Source organism: Manduca sexta, chromosome 27, assembly GCF_014839805.1.
Source record: "Manduca sexta isolate Smith_Timp_Sample1 chromosome 27, JHU_Msex_v1.0, whole genome shotgun sequence".
Classification (NCBI taxonomy): domain Eukaryota; kingdom Metazoa; phylum Arthropoda; class Insecta; order Lepidoptera; family Sphingidae; genus Manduca; species Manduca sexta.
The window spans coordinates 13,966,656-13,994,114 of record NC_051141.1 but is presented as its reverse complement, the minus strand read 5'-3'; the positions used below and the strand labels follow the sequence as shown (position 1 = coordinate 13,994,114).

Below are 27,459 nucleotides of genomic sequence, written 5' to 3'. Positions count from 1 at the left end.
CAAAGTTCTCATTTGTTTAACTACTTTTGTGGTTGACTGTACTAATGAGCCTTAACATTTATATTATCCTTCCATATTTGTCATTCATTTGATGGAATCTTAACTAGTTTGCGCTAGGTGTACAAACCTCGTTCTATAAACCTAAGATGATGTCATGCATTTCATCTGAATTATTTGAGTACACTTACCTAACTGCATGTAATGGTTTAACAAATTACATATATATTACAATTTTAGGTATGAGACTATCGATGGCATGTCCTTGATGTCTATATAGATAATTCGTATTCGTATGTTTTTATACATTAGACGTATGTTCGTATATTTCATACCAACATTTCGACTCTTGAGTTATCCTTAAGACAAAGAAAATATTAAATAAATGAAACTCAGTACATTATATTGCTAGATCGATTTCATATTGATTTAGTGTTAGATTGGGTCATTTTTACTCTGATAATAAGCTTGATAGCCCGAAGCGGCGATAGCCTAGTTTGGTGTGGAACCGACTGCCAAGACGAATGTCCGCAGGTTCAAATCCCAAGGGCACACACCTCTGACTTTTCTAAAAAATCATATGTGTATTCTTTGTGAATTTATCGTTCGCTTTAACGATGAAGGAAAATATCGTGAGGAATCCTGCACATCTGAGAAGTTTTCTATAGGAATTTCGAAGGTGTGTGAAGTCTACCAATCCGCACTAGGCTAGCGTGGTGGACTAAGGCCTAATTCCTCTCAGTAGTAGAGGAGGCCCGTGCTCAGCAGGGGGCAAGTATATAATACAGGGCTGATATTATTATCGTTATAAGCTCAACTAGTACGTATTCTGTATTCACAACTGCTCTACGACTAACCTACAGCTGTTTTTGTTAATATTCGTTCACCTTGCAATTTGGGTTGACTGTTAATAGGTCACAAGAAAAATTTCTTTCATTTTGCCTTTACTGCATATTTACAGTGTGCTTTTTAGTTCATGGGAGAGGAAGCAGAACTCGCTAATTCCAATTTCAACGTCCCTGGATGTTGAGTAGAAAATTCAGGCAGTTAATAATGTTGAAAGAATGTTAAGGAAATTTTTTACATGTATGAGCAATAGAAAACTGAGTCGCAAATTCAGAAACGTGTAAAATTGTCATGGAAGTTACAAAATGAACGTCTATAAAGTATTGTTGAAAATTGTTCGAGTTAAACGTAATACGCTTCAGGTATAGGAATTTCTATAGAAATAAGTTTTTACTCATTTTTTTTTATCAATAGGTGAATATTACAAGATATAATGTCACTATAACTTGTATAACAAAAAAGAAATATAAGTAGCGGAGCAAATTAGAATAAGTAAGTTTAATAAAGGTAAAAACTCAACGTATAAATTACGAGCAGTTTTTAAGCAGTACAGAGAACGTTAAAGCATTATAAATTTAACAGGGGGCAGTGGCAGTTACTATTGGTATTATTTTTAAAATAAGTGACGATGCTAAGGTGGGTAACCGGTTGAACAAATAAATAGTAATATCAATTTAGAAAATCAGTAATTGTAACACAGTCAAAGCTTTAGAACCTACGAATATTATTACCCTTAGTACTAATAAAAATATCTAATGCTAATAAATCAGCTGTTCAACTTAAATGTCCTACGTTGGCATAAAAAACAAAATAATGCACAACTTACTTTATCGTTAATTATCTACATTTAAATTTATAAATAAGTGGAAAAATACATTTTAATTGTTTTAACTTTTAACGCAACGGATTTTTAGTTCATATTTTTTTATTTTCTTTTGGATTACAGGTCAAACGACGTCACTAACTTATTTATTCCTACTATTAAAGTAATAACTTATATATACAGTGCATAACGATGTAATCAGGCGCGGCGGGACCGGGTTTCTAATTGTGCAAACAATTAGAACGGTTCGTTTAGGGTAGATATATAATGAGGAAATCGTATACTTTTGCCAGCTTACTTGCGCACAGTATTAATCGACACTGAATGTATTTGCATTTTTATTCCACCCTACTTGATTATAAAGATGATATACAAACGTAGTAATTTCAACGAAGAAGTGTTATAGACGGTGTCGACGTGTGTCTAAAACGAAGAGCCAAAATATATAAAATTCAAATATAAAATATAATCTCTGAACTATAAAAAAGAAAATAAACAAAATCAAATATGTATTTTGGCTACAAATTGAGTGGGCCGGATATAGGTATTGAGTTAGTACCGACGTCTTATAGAAAACCGAGGTGCAGTCAGGCTAGCTATTACATTTCATAAATGTTAAGTGAGAAATCCAGAATCCCAAATCGGTGCCTTTTTTTTCTTACGGCTCACAGCAGATGTATAAACCTTACAAAACTATGAATGAAATGATAATATTAACATCAGACGATCTATTTGCTTGTTTGCAAACAAAATGGGTGCACACTGCTATTTAGTTATATAAATAAATAAAATGTTGGTACTTTACCCACACTTACCACCTTGATTAAGTATATTCCACTCCACATCGGTTATTTTCAGATTATAAATAATTCTTATTGCATTAATCATTCTTACTAGATAAATATTAAAATATATTGTGATTAATACATACCAGTACGCTGAGGGCCAATTTTACAAGTTCAAATAAATTACAAACAGTTCTCGTATTAAATAGCTAATGAGGATATTACTCATTTTATTACCATTTCTAGAAGCATTTATTGCGATGGAATTACATTGTGACCTTTAGTCGGCTAATAAATTTATGTGACGAGGTAGGCATGTAGGTAGGTACTCGGAAGTTGTGAAATTCGTATTTCAATTCTCTGTATATACACTTCGGGACTACATTACCATAATTATTACAAATATTATACAGTACAAGAACTATAGCACTCATAGTAAACTCATAACTCAATCATATTTCATCTCAAGGTAGGTAACTCATGTTTCTTTTTCTAAAAACACAGTCTTAAATACGAATGCAGTTCCGTTAGCAAACATAATAGAGAGTTAGCGCAGCAGCTCGTCTGCTCGTGTCTTTCACAACATAAGAAAGGAAACAGCACGCGGCACAAAAGATGTGCGATACTATCATAGTGTGTTGTCGTATTAATGTGGTTTCTATTCTGCATATACGTAGCATAAAATAAAGATATAATTAAGGTATGACGTTAAGTGTTTTACTGATGGTAGGTCATTCATATGTGAGAGACCGCTTGGGTAGGTACCATTGTAATGTCTATTTCTGCCGCCAAACTGCAGTGCGTTGTCACTGTTGTGTTCCGGTTTGAAGGAGATTGCAGCTAGTGTAACTACTAGACATAAGACCTAACATTTAATGTCACAGGATGACGAGCACAGTAGATTAACAGATAATAGGTACTTTGTAATTCAAACTGTTGGATGGTGTTCCTACTGTCTATGTGCGGTCGTATCGCTTACCATCAGACGAACGGCATACACGTCTCGTTACTCAAAGCAATAAAGAAAAGTTTAATTGTGATCGTAGCGGATGGTGACATTATCCTTGGAACGAATGTTGTTGATCGGGTAATGTGGAACTTCCGCAAAATTTCAGGGTAGATCTTCCTAGCTAGTAGACTACAAATCAAACTAGAGCCAAAATTGCACATGTGACAATAAGTTATAGGAGTTGAGCCACGTGTTTATCTACAGCACAAAATATGACCTGATTTACCGATTTAATAACATAAAATAACATCGATGTGAATCGATATTTTGTAATACGAGCACGAGTTGGATTTTCAGCGACCTAAATAACAGTGCCGTCTTTTAAATCTTTATTTGTGTTTGATTTGAAAACACGTCCGAAAATATGAATATCTATTAACTCAAATTGTAATTTTTATAATGAAGGAATAAGCAAGTGTTATTATTTAATTTGACAGTATTTTTAAAAGAACCTGAATTAGTGAATACACCATAACAGTGGAGTGTGGAAGTTTTCTGAAAGATTAACCCGACACATCATAGAGCTACTAATATGCATAAATACTGCAAATCGTTCTTATGATAGTTAGATTTTACATACATTGCGAAAGGGCAGAAGAATAGAGTTATATGGGCCCTTCACCACTGCACCATAACTCTGTCAGAACGGTGTCGAACAACCGACCCTTAGCTTTTACTTATATTGAAACTCGCTAATCAGTACCAATGCTCACGTTCAAATAAGTATGGCGCGTTCGACGCGTGTTTAGCGCCAGGAAACGTACTTATTCTGTGACAAACGTTCGCATCCACACACACTCTTTTACTCTCGTCTCACTATTTCAAAGTCGTGTCATACCCCTACGTCACAGACGCTGTTAAAGTTTCAAACTTTCGCTCTTCTCTGCAAGTAACATTCTACAGGTTTTTACAAAACATCGATTCTATGGGTCGGCTACAACACAATACTAATATACTCATACATAGCTGATTCTGTCGAACGAAGTAAGACATGATGCAATTGGAGTAGTAACGGTTCCTGTGTTGTTTATACTTAGCAAGTTGATCAACACTAATTCAATATTGTTGGAATTGTTGGACAACGGACAATAAGCCCCGAGTAGGAAGAGGCGTTTAATAGCACGCCGTATTACTCATTCTGCATCATTTTACTGATAGTGGTAACGGCGTAATATTTCCTAATGGATATTTATTTTAGGGTATAACTGCTGTGGATTATTATTATGTTAATAACAATATAACCTATGTTATGGAATATGAATGTTACTTTTAAGTGGAAAAAATATTGTTCGCTAATTTAGTTTAAAAATATAATCTATAATAATATGTATACTATTATATAGGTAAAGTTGAAGAGTTTGTTTGAATGCGCTAATCTCAGAAACTTTTAAATCTATTTTCATTTTTTTTCACTTATAGTAGCTATATTACTCTTGAGTGCTATAAACTTTTTATCACTGGCAAATATTTATCCCGGCAAAACTTTTCCATGCGGGCAGACTCACAGGCAAAAGCTAAATATAAATACATTTGAAGACATATTAACACCGCTTCTTCCTCAGAACAATGACAAGCATAGAAGTAACACTATGACATTTGAGTGTAATCTGTCTTTGACAGCAAGAAATTTAATTGTTTTGCGATCCTAACTGACATCTTATCGATATCGATAGATGCTTTGTCTCTCGGCTCTGGTAAATTCACAGACCTGCTAAAATAAACACTTTTCGGTCAGTCAACTACAAACCGTTGCAAAATGTTATTTTAGATAAAGGTTAAAAAAAGATATCAAAACCCTAATTTGGTATTCAAGTACCAAATGAGGTCTGGGTATATAAAAGCACTCGTTAAGAAGCTGTTAAATTACAATAAACTATAGAACTACCGGCTTTCTTCGAGCTAAATTTTATCCAATTTTCATTTGCTATTTACAGCAGTTTCCATGCCTTCCGAAACGTCATTCACACAAAAATGGTTTAGCCTTTATATTATTAAATTAAGAAAATGTTAGAAATTTCGAAAGGAATGGAAACCGCTGTAAGTAACAAACAAGAAATCGACCAGAATTTCGTTTAGGAGAAAGCCAGTACGACTTCTGTTCTTTTCTAACTTTCTTAGCGATTAAAAGATACCCAAGAGGTGTGATTTGACAGAAGCTACTAAAATGGAACAATAAAATTAAAACACAGCGGTATCATTCATGTCACATATGTTTGATAACTTATTTCAATGTTAATAAAACTTTGTCGAAATGCTTAGAGCAAACACGGTGCTGTTTTTTCCAATGCCAATTGGGACGAGCTATGGCAACGATCCATTTTTGCCTCATAGCATCATCTGTGGGGAATCTGCAATGAAACACACTATGAAAATCAAATAGTTTCCTCGACCCGAGCCTTCGTGCACGGTTTCCAAGTGGATTCTACCACTACACCATCGTATGTTGAAAGTAAAAGGCAATTTATGCAAAATAGTAAACTATACACAAAATAATATACTAACATCTATGTTATCGACAGAATATGCAGCACAATACTATTGAACACGACTACGTAAATTGGTAAAAATGAAAAATACATAATAATGACTGGATCGAATGGCCAACAGCAGATTATAATATGACCACAGCATAATAAAGTATAATTAATAACACTTTTTGCACTTATGTACCTACAGGGTTTAAGCAAATATATTAGGTTTTTTGTTTACTCACCGATGGAAGCTGATGATTTCAGTTTTATTTTCTTTACGAGAAGAATGAGATTTACACCCCACAATAACGCAGGCCATTGCTTGTTCCTAGGGCTATATTTTACTTAAACAGCACTGTGTATTTATTAAAATTAACAACAAAAATATTACACAACATGTAGCCACTTTTGAAAAGCACGCGCTGAAGTATTACGTTACTAAATCGTGTGGGCGCGTTTGTGACATTGTTTTGAGATTGGCAAGTTGGAACATTTGACATTTTATTTGCTTTTTAATTCGGCATCATAAAGATGACCAAAGGTAACCATTTGACACGCGTTGGACACGGGTGCAATTGTACATACATCAAAAGCAAAAAAATATTCAACACGTATATGTAATACGAACGCCAAATTACATTACACGTCTGTCATTTCAGCCGAGGACTCTGATGGTATAAGATATTGACGGTTCATACGTATGCTGCGTGACAATGAATTATTATAAGACACCAATTTATTTAACCAACTAAATCGTGTAAATCAGATATATTTTATTAGGACATCCAGTGGTAATTACAATAAAACCTGTAACAAAATTTTGTTAACCTTTAATATGAAAACCATTTTTTTCGGTCAGTGTTATACTACAATTATTCAAAACAGCGCAGCGGGAAAGTCAGACCTTAACTTGTTAAGTAACATAACAAACAATCGGCAATCGATAACAATGTTAAATGCTTATTAACTACAGTTTATTAATATCCTGCAACACTAAAATTGTTCTTAAAAAATATTTATCGGCAAAAAATACCAAATTTAACCTATATATATGATTTTTTATTCTTTCGCGAATGTCATCGAAATAAGACTAATTTTTGGATTTTATCGCGGGTTTTTTATATTATTTACAAACACTAGCCAGAAACCTAGTTTTTTTTTTAATACCAGTGCTGTATCATGAACTGCCTACTGCTGGTCTACTACTAAGAGCGTTTGGGTTACCGGACTTACATACACCTTCGAAATTCGACCTCTGACTATTCGAAGTCACGAGTACATCGTTCACCAATACAGTTATAGTTAGTTTTTATATAATTCGCTTTAATGGTGACGGAAAACATCGTAAAGAAACCTTTCTGAGAATTCTCCATAAGAATTTCAAAATGTAATGTTGTGGAGGAAAACTTTTGGTGTCAGTACTTATAGTACGACTGTGCTATTTTTACTTACATTGCTTGAGCTTCTCTAAGTGAGGCCAGTGCCCTTGAGCGTCAGTTAGCCGACTTTGAGAACTTCCGAATAATATTTTAGTTTGTTTCGGATAGACCCAAAATTAGGACAATATTAAATACCGGGAATAATAGGATTTTATTATGATGACTAGTGGAACCGAGATATATATTTTATTTTAGAGATGCCTGAGAAGCAAATAAGGTCACAATAGAAAGATAATTAAAATAAGAAAATAAAAAGAGTTTTAACTTTCGATTTATGTTGGTGATATAAATGATATCGCAGATTCCCATAAAAGACTCTTAGTATAAATAAATTTTTGGTGCGGCAGGAGTCCAGGTGCCACGAGGTGCATACATGATGCTGGCATGCGCTACTCACAGAACATTCTCTTATTCTATCATTAATAAAGGTTATTTTAGTATATCTATGCTTACATTCAAAAAAATATCTGGACGAAAATAGTTTGTTACCATTATGAACTATAATTAAGGCTATTACTGTGTCTGCTAAAGAGTATTAAATACTACTACAGTTTATCTCAAGACAGTGTCTAAAGAGATCAAGTCCACGAATAGAAATTTCTCTCGCCTATTTTAAACTAAAATAACAAAATTCGAAAGGATATCGCACGTTTAATAAAACAACGAAATAGCTAAAATTTTCTGTTTTTCTAAATCTAAATCTAACTCGGCGAGGAGAATAGATACAATCTCACAGACATATTATGTTTTAATAAAAATTGCATTGATATTTTATAGCCGTTTTCATCAACATTTTATAGCGATGTCAGAAATATATTTCAATTGTTTTACTCGCTGTTTTGTTTGTCTTTTTAGCCGACTTAAAAAAAAGGAGGAGGTTATCAATTCGACGTGAATGCTTTTTTTTATAAATTCTTTAGTGAACTACGACACAAAAGCAATTTTTTTGGTTTAAATATCTGTGCCATAGTTTTTAAAAAGAATAAGTTAATAAATTTATTAATTTTGTAGCCTATATTTTAACTCTATTTTTCAACATAAAAAAAAATATGTTTAAAAATGATCAATCAGAAAGACCAACGATAATGGTTACTATAATAGTTTTATATCACCACGTTTCGATAAAACTGAAATAAAATTGATCCGTTTAGAATTCCACCTTTGGAATCTAACTATACAAATTAATAGAAAAATAATACGTTGAAACAGCAATGTATAATTTAAAGCAGCTTGTTTAAATTACGTAGCGTAGGCGATCGCCGATAAATACATGAAAAAATAAAAATAGACGCACGCCTGTAAAATTTGCAGGCGTTCAGTAAACTCAAATTCTCGTGACAAAAAGTTTCATCATAGAAAGATGTCTGAAATACATTATTTTTTAAAAAGTGTTATTTGAACACTGTGCCGTTGAGATTATTGCTTATTTCATGAATATTCTTTGCTATGTTGCAAGCTTACACATTTTACAAGCCGATTCATATGCAAAGCTACTACTAGAGACCAGTGTTGAGGAATTTAAAGGTTGGCTAAAATATGATTCAAGCAATCATATTTTTTTTTGTAACTAGTGTAACTTTTATCGGACCATGGCGATGTGTTAATAAGTTGGACCGTATCTCATAAAATTTTAATGAATAAGTTTCAGTAGTCCTTGAAAACTCGCTTCTTGCACTCAAATACGAAGAATAAACATAAAGACTTGCACGGACTAATTGACTACGGACGTGGGTGAACCATGTCGGTTTTCAAAATATTATATTATGAATTTATATGTTACCAATGAATGTGTAGTTGATTTGAAACTACTGTAATTTATTACTTCAGTAGCTTTTGCTCACGATTTCTCCTTTTAGAAAGTCTTCATAAAGCTAGATCACATAACCAAATAAAACTTATATACATATTCCGTTTTGCTAGACTGTTTGTATGTTATATTCCATCGAAATCAATCTAATGTATAAGTTTCGTATAATTATAAATTTTTTTCATTTATAGATATAGCGCCGCGGCAAGAAATCAAACACCTTGGCTATCCAAATTAAAGGCGCATAACCCAAAAATCCAATCAGTATCGTATCCAAAAGTTACACGCCTGATCATGACCCAATTTGTATTCACACAACACATAAAATTTTGGTCCAAACAGTTGTTACGTATATTCCCCGTAACTATCGGAGTTTGTTTTAAATATACATTTCGGTGTGTTTACAAAACCGTATCGTTTAACATAACAAACTGGCTATATCCGTTGATTGCACTTTTCTAAATTTACGCTTAACCTTTAGAATTAAAAGTGTTTGCTTCAATCTTGCTTTCATTAGAACGATTCAAATACATAGATTTAAACATGATGTTAGTCGTGATTTTAAGTAACGTGCGAACTTTGTTACGTATGATGGAGGAACGAAAAAAATAATGATCAAATTGAATGGATTGTTTGCATTCTTTTAAATTATAAATATTTTTCTTCGTAGATCCTAGTGCCGAAAGGAGAAATTTTCTCATAGGGAACCCGACACAACATATAGGTGCTAATATGCATAAATGCAGTCTTCAAATCGTTCTAATGATAATGAGATTCTACATAAACTCTAGATAAAGGGAAGCCGGTAGGAATCAGATTATATGGAAGCTTCGCCACTGGTAGATCCTTTTGTCTGAAGGGTTTCCGGGAACTAATAACGAACCAGGAATACAATGCAATAAAACACTCATGATAAGAGTATTCTAAGCTCTATTTTATACGACTCATTTATTTACGACTTTTGAGCATACACAATGGAGCTAATAAAGAGCAAATTTTACTGCTGGAACCTTCTTATGTACTACATATATGTATGTCGTAAGCAGTGAAAGATGCGCCATTAAATTTTTTAAAAACGAAATATATTAGCTGTGCTTTTAATTCTCGACTTTTATTTTTGCAGCGAAAAGACATTTTGTGATTTTATCCAGTACTGAAAGGTTTCACACTCTTATAATTTTTATAACTACTTTAAATGTCCAGTCGTCATCAGAATCTGTGTCGCTTAGGGACAAGTCTAGGCCATGAGGAGATCGCGCGGCCGTGCATCTTGAGGACGCCTTACGAAAATTCCGTATCTGAGCTAAGCAGTCCTATGATGCTAATTGCTGTCAGGAGATATCATGGTGTAATTCACTAAAACCTTAAACACTGATACTTGATCGCTATTAAACAAAAGTATGAATTATATTTTAGTAGATAGATCTTAACAAATAATTTGAATTTTCTGCAACACTTCCGAATAATTGCATAATTTTAAACGATAACAGCGCATTCCCTCTTCATGAGTACTTTACCTAAACGTGTTATCCAGATTTGGTAAATCGAATACTGTCTCTCCTTTACGTACAGGTTAGTGTTAATAGGAAGTTCGCTAACTGGCAACAACCGTTTGCATTTCCATCTCTAAGTTTGTAAACCGTTCCCAAATTAATATTGGTTTACAATTTTCTCATATTGTTATGGGTCGCACACGTTTACAAATACTCAGTTAAAATCGTATTGGTTTCTAAATATATGGTTTGTGCAACCCAATGTACGAAGAGAAGTCGGCCCATGATTCATGTAACGGCCTATATTGCGTTGTTGAAACTGCCGTTCTACGAATATGCGTTTCTTATTAGTACCTACTATTTATGTTTAATGAGTACGCAACATCATGCCTTGTTAGTTATTTGGCACGATATTTATTGGCGATGTTATAGCTGATGAATTATAGCAATGCGATATGTTCTTTTCAGTTTTTTGTGCAGTACTAAAAAAAGGAACTGTACAGCAAAGGGAATATCCCGGGATCTATCTGTCAATAGTTGATGACGATATTATATACATACAATTAGTATGGGAATGTCATAGTTTTTTTCAATTTCATTGTTTAATTTTAAGAAGCCATTCGGAACCATTTTAACATAATATTATTGTGATTTAATTGCTTCGAAAATGTTCCAGTAAATACTGATATGTTTTCACGTTGGCGGTATCTCGAAAAGTATGTACCTATCGCCGATAAAACTTTTAATAAATTTTCGGAACATAGATCATCTGTGGATAGAATAAAAAAAAAATAGTGGTTGTTTATTTATTGAGCCATTTTGGCTTAGCAAATAGATAAAAATGACAGGTACAATATCCCCGTGTTAGATTTACTTATATTATAATTATTTTATTTTTAATAGTACTCTATCATTTATGTGGCGAACATCTCATTACTTTCAGAGCTCATAGAGAACATGACAAATGTAATCCAAATTTAATATACTTTACGTAATTTTCATGTAATAAAATTATATGAAAATCACGTAGCGCCATAAATACTCATTAATTTGACCTCATCTTCAATTCTATGAAATTGTAGGTATAAAACGCTCTACCAAATCGAGATGATTGCCTCGAATCGTAGAGCTATGAATACGAGAGGAATTAAGTGTCGTAACTGCCAATAGTGGTTGTTTAACAACATGACAGTCAGTGTCGTCAATTCCATGTGATTAGATCAATTAGCCGTGCGAAGTGCAAACGCTAAGATGGTAGCGCCTCTCATTTTACTACCGTTCACTTAATACCAATGAAACCTAAGATGCCAGCCATTTATCTACCAGTTAAATAAATGAAACTTGTCATAATATTACTGCTTTCGTTGACGAGCATTAAAATGGGTGTATGAGTTCTTAGAAAACAGTTGATGTCGTGAAGTAATCTGTGGATCCAAGTGTCACACGCGTCTGCAACTTATTGTTGCTTATATCACTTTAAAGCGATTGGTTTCGCAAAACAAATTAGTTCAACAAAGCTCCTGTTGCTTCTATTTCGACAAATTATTTATTTATAATATGCAATTTTATAACTAGATTTTTCTTTCATTTCACTGGCATGGAATACTGGATGTTGATATCTATTTGTTTGAATTTTCATAGAAATCCTTTTAAAGGTTATGCCTTATTGGTTTACATAGATCCAACATCTGTAAGTATAACAATTTATGATATTCAACCAGGATAGTTAATTAAATTGATGTATAGAATAGGAGAGATAATTACATAATATCTATTTCATTTTAAATGACCACTAATCGGGTTCTAAAATTATATGTGTATTGTTTGTTATTTATATGTGTTTTTTTATTATTTCTATTTATATTATTCTTTGCTGCAACGCTGGAGGCAAAAAATTGTGAGGAAATCGGCATACCTGAGCAGTGTTCTATAATAATTTTGAGGGTCGGTAAAGTCTGCCAATCCGCCCTAGGCCAGCACTAAGGTGGACTAAGGCCTAACCCCTCTTAATATTACAGGTGGCACGCGTCGAGCAGTGGAACAATATATAATACAGGGTAGTTATTATTATTATATTCCACAGGCTATTTTTTACAACTCATTTATTCTAACCGGTCCATTTTCAGTTCTATGAAGTTAGCCTAAAAGTAACAGCCGTAGTGTATGTACATTTAGCATTTAAAAGACGCTCGCAAACTCGTCCCTGCAATAAATCTTGCGATGGTCGCTTACTTTTAACTTCAAATTTATGCGGCGTGTTCTTGTATGCACTTAGAATATCATGTTTGGATAAATGTTACATTATTCGTTCGTAAGAGTTGTTCTGTTGAAGGAGATAAATTGGCATCTGTTTACTTTAATAAGCACTGCTATCAGCTATCTGTTAAATTTGATTACGGAAAACTAAAGATTTAATAATCTCTGAATATTCGAACAGGCCGGGATTATTATGTCGATTGGCGAGGGATAACCATCTCTCATCTGGGCGTCGATCCAATTACCATAAGGCTAAAGTCACTTTACTATACCCTCGTATAAAAATAACATGGGACCCAAAAACCGGCCAAGGACCAATCCATGTTTTTCGTTTTAGGTTATGTAGTAGCGCAAAAACATACCAAGATTTTTTGACAGTTATTTTATCATTATGTTTTATAATATGTATTAATATGCTGCAATTAAATCAAGGAATTTTCTTTATATTGTTTCAAGAAACGATTTTAACAAAATTTTATACTTAAGGTGAGTCTTCGAGGGTTGCGTTTCCTTGATAGTTATTTCAACAAAAATATAAATAACAATTTTAATGTGTATGTAATTTAAAATTAAGAAATATGAAGTGTTAACGTTGTTACCGCGCGAGGTCTTCATTAGTGTGCGCGTCTCGTCCTCCACACTCTTTGAACGGATCATGTCGGACTAACTGAAATTGCTATAAAATCCCTCCGTTGTACAAACGGCCCCACCCACCCCTAATTGGGGCTTGAGTGGCGATTTATTTGCGAGTCATGACCTTTTGTTGGACGGTAATGACGACGTTATAGCCACGAAGTCCGGTCCGCGTACTTTGCATTTTTGTCGCCTCGTTGTTTGGGGTGATTTAAGAATTAGCCAAGACTCTTAAGTTATGTACAGTTGAGTTGATTTTATTCAAAATATATTTGTGTATGGGTTCTTATTTTTCGATTGTTATTAGATTTAAAATGTTTTGAGTTATTATTATAAATTTATACAGAGCATAATAATGCTTGTCTGATCCAGCGGGGCTATGGCCTAAGAGACTAGTGACATTGATTAAAGTTTAATATTTCTTTCAATTTTTGTACTCTCAAATCATTTGATAATCTATCATGAGCTCCCAAGGGTACATCATTAAAACATATTTTTTTATCTGCTTGTCCAGTCCCTCTCTGAAATGGAATATTTTAGACCACATTTTGCTCTGATAGCTATATAATGTTTAGACGATCGGAGCTGCATACGAAATTTGTTTTCACTATAAAAACAAAGCATCCGTTTTACCTCAAAATAATCACTAAAACTTCGGCATCACCTTTACTTTGAAGTCTTTAAAAATAAACGTTAGTTCGTAAATGAAATGGATTAAATAACATCCGAAAAACATTACGTTTTGGTAAGATCGATAAAAAGATTTCTGCAGGATATGACGGTATTGACCAGTATTTAAATAGGACAATAATTCAGTTAAGTAGAAGTAAACATAATTATTAATTACACGAGGTCTAATTTTCAATCGTCTGAAAAATGTATCCATCAAGTGAATCATAATTATCTGGCTGAATATAAAAGTGCGACAAATTGACTATTTTATACAACTTTTTTGGGATAAAAGTCCTGCTGTATATTTTCCCGGCATAGAAAATATGTGTTAGTCCTTCCCAAGGTCTCAAACTATCTCCATGACTATTTGCTTATTAGATAGTTTTGAGTTTATCGCGTTCAGGCAGGTAGATGCGGCGGTGGACTACGTTTTATGATATACATTTTTAGAAGTTTTTATGGGGTACAATTCCATTATACATATTACGTTATATTTTCCCAGTTTCACAACATTTTTCAATGATGCTTCGCTCCTATTGGTCATAGCGTGATTATATAAAGCATTTAAAAGATTTTTTCAAATCGAACCAGTAGCTCCTGAGATTAGCGCGTTCAAACAAACAAACTCTACAGCTTTATATAATATAGATTGAAAAATCAGGCCTAAGACGAAGTAAAACTGAGTTTGATGAATAGTAAAAGAAATCGAGCGTTGATTCAGTAAGCTTAAGGGAAACTCTTAAAGGAAAGATAATGCGAATAAACCGGGCAGTCAAATCAAGATCGTTGCGGGGGCGGGGGCGGAGCGTGCCGGGTCTGTCCAATCACAGAGCACCTATTTACCTATCCTTACATAATCCCAAACCGGAGAACTTTATATACTCCCAAATAAATGACACATCACAAAATATACTTATCCGCCTCTCGCTACATTTCGGCGTATTGTTGGTATTGTGTAAATGTAATTTTTATTTCAGTGAATATTGAGAGTTAATAAATTATAATTTTTTTGCTTCGTGACCCATATCTCGTTAGGAAAACATTTTGCCTGATCATCATTGTACGTTGTACGCGTTTATGAAAATCTGTGTGCATTATTTATGTAATATTTTTCATTAATTGGAAGCTCTCTTATCAAAGTATGTTTATATATAAATAAAATGAAGCGTTGGTAGATATTATTTTATGCAAAATCTATTTCATATTTCTTTAAGAACTTGAGCCTCGCTTGGCCTATATACCACAGGTAGGGATGCGTACAAAATAAAATATGAGGAATATTGCATTGCATATAAATAGATTCTAAAGGTGTATTACTGTTGGCATCAAGTAGAATGACATCCTTTTACATCAAATTTCAGGCTCAAAGGGGTGTGCAATAGTATTTATAAAGACTTTACGTTATACTTGAATAAACTTCACAATATGCTTCATTTTGCATAACCTCGTTGCAAATATTGAGGATGAGATTTTTCGCTTTATCGCTACACAGAGCGTATAAGTTTATTTAAAATCTGCATTACACACGAGCAGAGGAGCGCTGCAAGCTTTCGACTTTTATGTTATACTCTTAAGCGAATTGCCATAGGGGTAAATTTTACGTAATTTTTCCTGGAAATGTGCGTGGAATGGTATTCTGTAAGTCAAATTTCTATAGTCCTAAACATGACGCGTTGTGTTACGTGCTTGTTACGCACTGTTAAAATAACGTGCGGGATAGAGAATAAGGCCCCAGTTGCGATAATTGAAATTTTCCGAACGAGAACCCGACACAACATATATATTCTAATATGCATGAATAATAATAATAATATCAGCCCTGTATTATATACTTGCCCACTGCTGAGCACGGGCCTCCTCTACTACTGAGAGGGATTAGGCCTTAGTCCACCGCGCTGGCCTAGTGCGGATTCGTAGACTTCACACACCTTCGAAATGTCTATACAGAGTTTCTCAGATGTGCAGGTTTCCTCACGATGTTTTCCTTCACCGTAAAGCGAACGATAAATTCACAAAGATGTATGAATGCCGTCTGCAAATTGTTCTAATTATTCTTAGAGTATTCATAAAGGGAATCCGTAAGGAATTGGGTTATATGGACCCGTCCCCACTTTCAGATACTATGAAATCCTCTAAAACTAATCCGACAGCATAATTACGTTTATATTACACGTTGTAATAATTCCATTGTTTATTTTCCAGGCGACCGGTGTTGAAGATTTGTACTGGGAAGGAGAAGAAGATAGATCTAATGAGTTCCTAGAAGTAAAGCCCGATGAATTTAGCCTCAGCGCACACCTCACGCGACTGAAACGGGCTGCATCTTTCTGTAAGCGTTATTTATAAAATAATTTATAGTTGTAATTATACTTTGATTAAGTTTAATTATTTCTCAGGCTTCGCGTAATGTCAATTTGTTGCTGAGAAACGTTACACTACTATGAAACTGACTATTGTTAATGTTGCGGAACGGTTTCTTAGCAATAATTATTATTATCGTTCACTTATAATAAATGAGTTTTTAAAAATGGTTCACAATAAAGATTAATTTAATTTAATTTAATAAGTTGATAACATCTGCACGGAGCCTTACTCAGTTTTTTGAATTAATAAGCGATGAAGTTAATACTATGAATATGAAGCGCGCTAATGTAGTTTTTGCAATGATAATAATAATCATTGTACTAATATTTTTTATTATGACATTCCAGTCAGCTCCGCCTCGACAGAAGGTCCGTCTCCCGACATCTACGACAGCGTCACGGAAGATGACGATACCGCTCAGTGAGTACATCACAATAAGGGCGCTTTTACATTCAATACATTTTAACATTGCATAGTTGGTTTTCTGACTGTCAGTCAGACTGTCTGCCGTAGACTCGGTATTCAAATATCTCTAAAAAATATTTTTTACTTTTCAGTGAAGGCAAAGACGATGACATCGACGCTGACGGTTCCGGTCTGCCTGACCACAGGATTGAACCGGAACTCAGAGAAAGTAAGTTTATTTCACTAGCATTTTCTCGTGATTTCGTTTGCATGAAAACTTATTAGCGAATTGAAAATGAAAATGACGAGTAAAAATTTAATAAGTGACAATTGACTATGACGGAGAAATATCACAATTATGCCCTCATATTTCATCTCATAAACTATTTATATGTAAAACTTGTGCTCGACATAGTTAAATATTTGTTACTGGTCTCACAAATAGATTAAGTAAATTGAGTAATCGTGCATTAGATTCCTTGTGTCAGCTATACTCAGCCTGCGGCCCAGCGAGATTTTGCAAGTGACTCACGTGACCCCAAAATTTCGCTAAAATTAAAAAAAAAAAATGTGCAAGATCACTTAAGCAGTTCTTAGGTTAGCTTTATAAAAAAATACAGTTCATTGTGAATACTTATTATTAAAAAATAATAATATGTCAAATTTTAAATTGTTTTTGCCAGTTAAGTAGGTCGATGAATTAATCCATCACATTTTGCCGCTCATATAAAAAACGTGTGAGTATGGCTGCCTTATATCATATAAGGCTCATCTAAAAAATCCACATATTTTAATAAGGCATATGTTAATTCAGGAAAGCGACGTATTTTATATTTTATTACAACCGTTCAGCATTTCCCGAGTAAATATTTTTCACAAACATGCAAATATTTTCATAATTTCGAATTTATAATATTATAGAAGTGAAATTGTTTTGAATTGTTTCTTATACCATACTGTTTAATTGTTCCAGAGACCCTCAGGGTGACTTTCGTGGTGATGGAGCCGTACAACACCGAATACTCCAACCGGGACTCGATCCAGTTCCAAAACTTCTCGAAATCCCTGGCTGACGCTGTGAACGCCTTGTTCGAAACGTTACCGGGTACTCAGAAAGCCAGTCTTGTGAGGATACAGTAAGTAACGTGTCCTTCTAACGTACAATATGTTAAGCAATTAGTAAATATTATTTTATAAATATAAATATAAATTTAAATATATTTACCCTGATATTTTGCAGTTTATGAATAAATACTTAACAATAATAATAATAATAATATCAGCCCTGTATTATATACTTGCCCACTGCTGAGCTTGAGCCTCCTCTACTACTGAGAGGGATTAGGCCTTAGTCCACCACGCTGGCTTAGTGCGGATTGGTAGACTTCACACACCTTTGAAATTCCTATAGAAAACTTAACAATTGCCGCTTAACAATTACCTACTGTCAAATAATAATATCAAAATATTATCGTGTAGGTATTTAAAATTTTGGGAAACTAATTATAACCCATGTTCGTAATAGTTTTCCATTAATGAGAAGAGATTTATAGTTCACATATTCTTATAAAAACTGAATTGTTCTTTCAGATCTCGACTAGCAGACGAGTTTACTTGTAAAGTGACTTTAGACATCGTGACGACTGGATACGAAGACACCAACAGGATAGCCCAAACTCTCAGGGACCACATCAAAATGAGATCATTTCTGGGCACTGCCACCGTCACCGACACTGACTTTAGCGCTATCGAGATAGACCCTGGTTTGTATCACATTTTGGCAAAGTACGACCATATTATGACCAACCAGCACCAGATTTAAACAGGCCGGCAAATGTATAGCGCGAGAGATAATTGCCTTTCGTCAGTCAATGCTTTCTTTTGAGTTTTGACTCCACTCCAATAAACATCAGGTTCAGTGGAGTCATTTGCTGTGACATTACATTGTAAAAAAAATTGAACGATGTCACATGGATGACTTGATGTCCCGCGCATGCCACGATGTAGTATCGAAGACACGACCCATAATATCCATTCAGTTCCACGTCAATTTCAGAGTGTGCAAGGGTCCGTCCCGTTATGGCCAAAATATTGTGTGCACATCATGAAAATGTCTATATATGTATTTTCCTATATGCCTACAAACTAAGGCAGAAACGTTACTGTACTCTACAATATCATGGCTTTGACAATGGGTAGACTTAGAGACTAAACCGCTATCGACAATAGCATGTAAAGATATTTGCTACGCGCAATAAAGCTCGTACTCGCAACGATGTTTAAGCAAATAAATTATATTAGAAGGATCTGGAAATAAACAAAAATGATCAGTTACATCTAATACATCAACTACCTACCTACTTGTTTTCTTACTATATCTATGCGTAATGCGTATAGCAATCAAAGATTTACGAAACACGTACAATGTGACTACAAAAAATAATGATTACACACTGGGCCTTCAGAATGTTGGTTTCTTGAATAATATGAAATACATAATAAGTTACGATGTTACGTTTTGATATAATATTTATTGAACGAACGCGCTGAGGTCCTGGGTTTGAATCCCGGGTAGGGCCAAAAAAATATATGGCCGGGCCATGTCCAGTTTTAATTACTCAGTCGCAGTTCGGAGTCAGAAAGCGGCGGTGTAATAGTCCTGTGCCTCGGAGAGCACATAAAGCCAATGGTTCAGCGCCGGATCTCTCTCCGGTCATGTCGGTTTGCCGTCTCACTGCACTATGAGAGTGAGGGAGCAAAAAGTATTCCCGTGTACTGCGCACATACTGGTGCGCTAAATTTATGGTGTTTCTGCTTGATCTTCGTTGATATTTGGCCATCGTATCGAAATTCGGTTAGGAGGGATTCATTTATTCAATTGAACATCGACTTTTGACGACGTCCGTTAACACGAAAATATAACACTTAATAAAGGCTTTGAGTACATTTCAAGAAATATGGTCCCTAACATACATCAAAAAATTACAACTCACTCAATTATTGTAATTGGGACAGATATGTATGGATTGAGTTTGCTTAGGATCGACTCCGGTCACATGTGCCTCTAACGAGCTGCAGTGTGACGATGGCAGCTGCATCATCGACAGCGCTCGATGCAACGGTCGGAAAGAGTGTCCTGACGGTTCAGATGAGGCCGGGTGTAATAATTCTGGTATTACTTTTGTTTCTTTTTGTTTTTATTTAAGTAATCATTTAATTTATTTTGAATAGGTATATTTATTTTTTTATGGCAACTAGATTAAACATGTCTATTACATCATATGATGATGTAGAAGTCAAAATTCACTATCAAAAATGTTGTGAAAATTTTGATTAGCTTTCTATTATTCAAGTTTATAAAAAAAATTGCAAACAAAATTAATTCATAGTTTTCCTATGAAACTACGCTGTATAAAGATACATTTGATGATTTATTAAAATTATTTTTGTTGTATCGAAACTATTGGCAGATATTTTTTAAATTTTGTTTTATTCTTACCTTCTTAGTTAACAATTACGATCAAGGCCCGGATTCTAATGGCTGGGATAGTCAAAACTGCAGTATACCGTGCTCAGATTCGGTGTCGACCTATTGTGACAGCCAAAAATGCGACGGCCATGAGGATTGCCCCGACGGAGACGACGAAATCGGCTGCCCATTTCACGGTATTACATTAGGAAAAATATACAATATGGCAAAAAAATTTACTGATACAAGTAGTAAACCTAAGTTTTGCTAGTAAAGCATAACTTGATTCTTACTTAAAATTTATGGAATTAAGATATGACTAACTACTGCCGGTGTAAAGTCCTTTATATCCATTTTTTAATTATATATAATAATTTATTTCTCTAACTATTTTTTTTTTCATTATTTTTATACAGCTATGTATTGTTGTTATTAGTTATTATGTTTATTTTTCCTTGGAGGCGAACCTGAAACTCAACGAGGTGATCAATCTTTGTATAATGAAGTTACTCCCGGACTCCCAGAAGAGGACACAAATTTCGCAACCACCCCCTTACCCCAAGGTAATAAGCAAAGAAGTGGGATATTATATAAGCTTCTGTCGGTATCTCCTCATGAAAGTCCTTCTTTGTGATAAAAGTTTTCAAAATATTAAAATATAAAAAGAAAACTTCATCTCACTCACTAGAAAATAATATTTCTAATTTTGCATGTTTTATGAGCAGTGTAATTAGAATTTGTGTTAAAAAAATTAACTAAATAATGCTTCTGTCGCCTTTGTAATATAAACATATGATTTCTCGTAGGTTATGAAATGAGACATTATGGATTCATTTCCTAGGTCAGGGAACACTTTTTGTGGGACTTTAGGCACCATATATGCCCGGATCGCTTATCTCAATAAAGTTATAGACGCCCGAAGGCGGCTAATCATAAAAACAAAACCAAATCCTTACTAGAACATGTCTGGAAAAATGTGTTGTGTCGACCCCACGTTGGAGTGAAATAAGGGTAGTTCGATTGATGATAAATAATATTTAGTCTGCGGATAATGCTTTGCCGCTAAGCACCAATAGGAGAGTATTATTTGATTATCTTTTATGAGTAAAGCCGGAGTAACGATTTGTATAAATTATGTTTATACCTGTACTAACATCGGAGTACGGCGTGCCATGCATGCATCTTTTTCTGACGGCTTCTTTTCTCAAACCGCTTTATAATATTGGTTATTTCAGATCCCTGATTCAAATGGCTCGCTTCACAAAATAAGTTAAGATCTTTTGGTGGTTATTAGCCTACAAATACTAGGCGGATATCTGCATGGCGGTTGGCCGTGCAGATATCAATCATAATGCTTATTTTAAATCGGGTGCGTATTGTAAAATAGAAACGTGTTTATATTACGAAGTTGTAGTAAAAATCCACGCTAGTTCAGCCACGTTACTATCCACCTATTGAATAAGAACTTTACCTCTGGTAGCCAAAATATAGATGGTATAATTCATGAGCCCAGATTGTGATAATATGTTATAAGTCTATATTAAAACCTTGATTCCTCAATAAATTAAAATAAAATAAAAAATCTTCGGATGAAATTCTAATGTTTTTTTTGCTAACAACATTCGTGACAGTTGTGACACCTAACTTCCACCTTACAGAATAAATTGTTTGGATTTATATCCCGCTAGCTGTCACTTTTTACATAAAAATAAATGAGCCAGCATATAAATATTGTTCAGTGCCTTTACGTAAAAACGCGATAGCATAGAATTCCGACAAATTCATGTGCCAAAATCAAAAGCTTTGAGAAAGAAATGGTTGACTTTAGCTCGACGAGATCCAAAATATACGTCGTATGAATCGTGTGTGTTATCAATATTGTTGTCACCTAAAAAATCAATGTTTTAATGTAAGTGTCAAATATAAAATGTGTGTTGAGGCTAGCATTGCCAGACGCCCCGTATTTAACGGGACATCCCGTATTTTAGGCAAATTTTAAAATATCTCTGCGGGACAGACTCTGTCCTGTAAATCGATCGATCTACGATTGACAAGTACCTACTCAAAAAATACCTAAACACGCACGCAACGTTTTCATTTTCACATACTTATCAATACAAATCGGTTTTTAATAAATTTAACAGAAAGCGAGTTGATACCTGTTTATTTTTTTACGATTAAAATTGTATTGATTGTTACAAATATGTTAAAACTGGCTCGATCCTTGGAAAATATTAAAAAATAATCAAAAATCATTTTGTTTCTTATTTGTACCGGGTACAAAACTAAAATCCCGTATTTTTTGCGTATTAAGGCATCTGTCCCTTACAGGCTGAAAAACATCTGGCAATCCTAATTGAGGCTATGTCTTTTGTGACCTCGGTTTTTAAAGTTATGAGTGCATGCTATCTGTTCTATATTTCATGCAGTCGTAACTATAAATTTATTGTTTTGCATGATGCAATGTTTATGAGCGATGACGTCACTACCAATGGCGGCCGGAATCGCTTCGTTTTAGGCCCCGAGGGTTACAGAGTAAAAATTCTAAATTTTAATGACGAAAATAAAATATTTACAATGCATTTATAACAAATAAATATATTTGATAAATATTTTTGCCAATTATTATTTCTCCTGGAGCAGTTAGTTTTTGGTTACACCAGTCAAACACCCTATTATTTCAAAGGATCGGTATATAATAATGATTTAAGATTAATACTGCATAGTGACAAATGTTTTGTATGTAGTATCTTAGTATAGATAACCTAATGTATAAAGCTAAAGAGTGTTTTTGTTTGAACGCGCTAATCTCAGGAACTACTAAACTGACTTGAATTTTTTTTACTAATACGAAGCTATTTCGGGAAAGTATTTATCTCGGAAAAAATCTTTATTTATTTATGGGATGAAACATGAACGACTGAATAACTGCAAAAGATTGAAATATTAATAAAATATGATATTATTACTATAGTGTATATTAATTTTTCTATAAATGTTGTTTCAATTCTTTTTACTGTTTCATTTTAAAAATTGCTCGGACATTAATTATTTTTGGTTAATTTATTTTACATTGGAGAAAAACGTGAAGGTGAGACTACTTCGTAAAAATTATTTACTAAATAGCTAAAAACCCGATATATTAAGCATAGGGAATCAATAGGCCGAGTATTAGTCTTTTTTTTTTGTAAAAGCTATGCCGACTTATTTATAAAAAAATCGCAAAACTATGCCTAGTTACGTCTTGACTAGTCTGCTCTTAACTTTTAAACACCGGCGATGTTTCATTTTGACAGCTATTTAAGTGATGTTTAACCACCTCTTAACGCTAAAACAAGTTTATAAGTAAAGTTTTTGGTAATCGGTGGCAAAGCAATCATTAAAACATAAGACGAGTTTATAAGTAAGACTGATGGTGTAGACATTTAGTTTGTCATTACTATTTTAGTATTTAATTTAACTTCATAATAAATCACAAATATATAATTAAATACTTGTTTCACACTAATCCGGCAAGGTATTATTATAATCTGTATGTACTATGAAAGTCAGGTCATTGTTTTACACCATTTACAGCTCATGAACGTAAAAGAACGACTTTTATGATTAATTTAATTTGTCTACGCCCCGAATATCAAAATAACTATTAATACATGGAAAAAAAAATGTAGAAAATTCATTTTCTTAAACATTTTATATTGAACGGCTTTTTTGATATTTAGAAAACGGCTTGACTAGTTTCGTTGATTCTTTATAATGGATTAAATTTATGCATATTTTATGAACTTCATTTCATCTTTGTTGTTATACTTTGTCATTCACTTATATAAAGTTACACTAAAACAATAATATTGTATATAATAAATAAATGCGCTATTTGTACAAATTAGGTTAATATAAATAATTGTTCCTTAAATCTAATTCACAGTTCTTTTTCATTCGGTTCTAATCCACCACATACGGAAAGCTATGCTGCTTGGAACGTTGAACAAAGAAATTCTATATTAGTATACTCTCTAAACGTTTTTCATCATAGATCATTAAGTATACCAAAGTAAAAGAATGGGATTCAATGGCATACCTTTAATGGTACGGCAGGGTGACGGGATTTTTTAGGCTTCAATTTGGCTGATCTTCACCATCCATTTCACCTAACTGCTTCTGTCCCATTTCATACATATAACAAGCTATATCGTGGGTTTAACATGTAGAAGACTTGCAAAGACATTGACAATTCGAATCAAATACTGCTGTTAAGAATAACATGATGAATTGTCCCCAGCTTGTTACCCTGGCGAGTTGCGATGTGACGAGACACGGTGCGTCAGTGCATCGCAGCGGTGCGACTCCGTGTTCGACTGTGACGATGGTACTGACGAGCAGGGCTGCCCAGGTAAGTGAAAACAGTTCATAAAAATTATAAATGTTATGACGTCATGATTTCGCTAACGACATATTTTGCTTACGTAAGCGATAGGGGATAATTTATCCTAAATAAGATTACAAACAGGAGTTTTAATTATCTATGAAGACTCAAGGAATTTTTAATGACGTATATAGAATATTACTTTACCATAAGCTTGTGTAACTGTATCCATAAAGAAAGCAAAGTGCTGCTTATAATTTAAACATCTCTTACAGGAGGTTTAAGGTATCTCGTTTTCCTTTTATTCACACGGTATTCTATATGGCTTTTCATGTGTAGAGGTACCAGAATTTTCTATCTAATAAATAAAAAAAGTATTTCTAGTCATCAAGTAGATAAACCTACGAGAAACGCTGAAATAAGTTCACATGCTGTGTAGATTCGGATGCGTAACTATTTAGGCTTTAAAAAATACTACAAATATATCTTGACGTTAAATTGTTTTATTTTATTGAAAACGATACTTTACCTGTATAACTTACCACTGAAATAACTTTTGGTACTGTAAAATGCGAGTAGGGTTTAATACAATTATTAACTACTACTGTTTTCGTGTAGTGACTGTCGTTACCCGTTGTGTTTTATTTATAATCCCTTTAATCTATTTTGTTCTAAAATCAAGCTATGTTTATGCATATTCAACCGTGCCAGACAACATATTAATGACTACATCCGATTTCTAATAACCAAAACAATCACATTACGAATTGAACCCTGCCTAAGCAAGTGATAATAAAATTAAATTTATTCTATATGTAAATAACATTCTTTATATTCCTTGTTTTATTTATTATAAAGCGTACTTGCATTTATGCAAGAGTAGTTGCGATTACGCGAGCATTTACTTACATCTCTCAAGTATCCAATTGAGTTAGTCGTGATCTCATTAGGCCGAATGGAATTATAAATAAACTAATGGGAAATTCAAGTGCTATTCAATAGGTTACCAGGTGTAATTTTAGCTAACTATAAAATTGTTCGTTCAAATAACTACGTAAATTCCGATAAGTTTTAATAGGGTACATTTCCATTGACCATAGGGAGACTACAGGATAGTGTGCTATTAATAGTTAATACTAAAATTATGCGAGCATCAAGTAATGAGTAAACAATGTTGCCGCCATCCCTATAAAAATGTTTATTTTTCCTGTGGTATCGGTCCCATAAATAATTCATTTGTAATCATCATGATGATTGACATGACTCATGAGCTATGTTAGCAATTGATTCCGTGAATGCGAAGGATAAGTAACAGTATAATGTTAATGCTTTGTTTATTTCATGTTACAAATGGTTCATGTGGTTAGGAATTGGAATGACAACAAACCTATTGGAATTCATATATTTCGCTTCGTAAGTGGTTTGGTGGTGGTGGTAGTGGCAGTGTACTATTTGATGTATCGTTCGCAGGTCGGGCACCAGATCTCACTTATCGGAGATATCAGTAAAATGAGTTTCGATTGGTTTTGATTACGGCTTATAATTAGTTGTTCCATATTCTTGAAGTGCTACTCCGGCGGATACTCGTAGGCGGTTTCGAGTGATGTCATTTAATCATTATTATATCACTAACGCTTTGTGATATCAACCGCACTAGTTGGTTTGAAAACTTATTAACGGAAAAATATATTTGCAACGGTTTTATTGATATTAACAGTCAGTGTGGACTGTTAATATTTCCTTTACCATCGATTAATATTCTTAATAATATTTAGTAACAACTGAGAACATTTACTTTTTACGGCGTCAATATTATTCTAAACTCGGGGCTTCGCCCATGTGAAAAGTCTTTCTAACTGCAATAGACTCTAAAACACTATAGCGATTTAAAGCGCCACTTGTACGATTTATTAAAAAAATAAGTACAGATTACCGGTGTGTCAAATTTCATCCAAATCCGTTTATCAGTTTCTAAGTTTCAGAACAAAACATTTTTTATAAGTATTTGCGTTCGTATTATTTGTAAGATGTTTACAATTTATGGTCATTATTGAATAAGATAAATATATTATTACTTTATGCATCATTTTGAATCGCCTGCAAAATATTCTGTATTTGTATTAAGGTCATATTATTTACTCTGAGTACGTTTCAAATGGCTTCCATGTGTTAAAGTACATTCCTGAAAATAATTTGTTATTAACATAGGAATGGTAATATAAAGATGAGAACATCATAGTGATCACTGTCACAAAATGAATTTTGTGATATTTAAATGAAAAATTCAAAGCTCTGTAGTAGTACTTAGTAACTATACCGCTCATAACAACACCTGACAAATTAGTCCATTGAAAAGTTACATTTGGGGTTGCGTTTTTTAGAGGACGCAATTTTATTTTTTTGAAGTGTAGGGGGGGTCAGTCTAAAGCTAAAACCAAGTTTGTAGGGTCGCCACCCTTGTCCCACGGCCGCCATCTTGAAAATAGGGGTTGAAATGGTTTTTACGATGTATCTCTTAAACTACTTATCTGACAAAAAAAATGTATAAACTTTTTTTGTTGCAAAACTTACTTACGAAAACTTCAACACAATATTATCAGCTATTCTTACAATAAGAGAGGTTA

General features: G+C 33.7%; 1 protein-coding gene across 26 annotated transcripts in view; it reads left to right on the top strand.

Moving 5' to 3' along the window:
- The window catches only part of LOC115455742 (basement membrane-specific heparan sulfate proteoglycan core protein), a 204,384-nt gene that overhangs the window by 54,926 nt on the left and 121,999 nt on the right, over positions 1 to 27,459 (top strand). For 24 of the 26 annotated variants that reach the window (XM_037444079.1, XM_037444078.1, XM_037444091.1 and 21 more), the window contains exons 2-10: positions 16,434 to 16,560; positions 16,943 to 17,015; positions 17,153 to 17,229; positions 17,974 to 18,136; positions 18,591 to 18,763; positions 20,041 to 20,172; positions 20,508 to 20,666; positions 20,931 to 21,032; positions 24,752 to 24,862. In XM_037444079.1, coding sequence (XP_037299976.1) covers positions 16,434 to 16,560; positions 16,943 to 17,015; positions 17,153 to 17,229; positions 17,974 to 18,136; positions 18,591 to 18,763; positions 20,041 to 20,172; positions 20,508 to 20,666; positions 20,931 to 21,032; positions 24,752 to 24,862 — 1,117 coding nt within the window. The remainder of the gene's footprint in view (positions 1 to 16,433; positions 16,561 to 16,942; positions 17,016 to 17,152; positions 17,230 to 17,973; positions 18,137 to 18,590; positions 18,764 to 20,040; positions 20,173 to 20,507; positions 20,667 to 20,930; positions 21,033 to 24,751; positions 24,863 to 27,459) is intronic. The other 2 variants (XM_037444080.1, XM_037444090.1) reach the window with 2 other exon arrangements.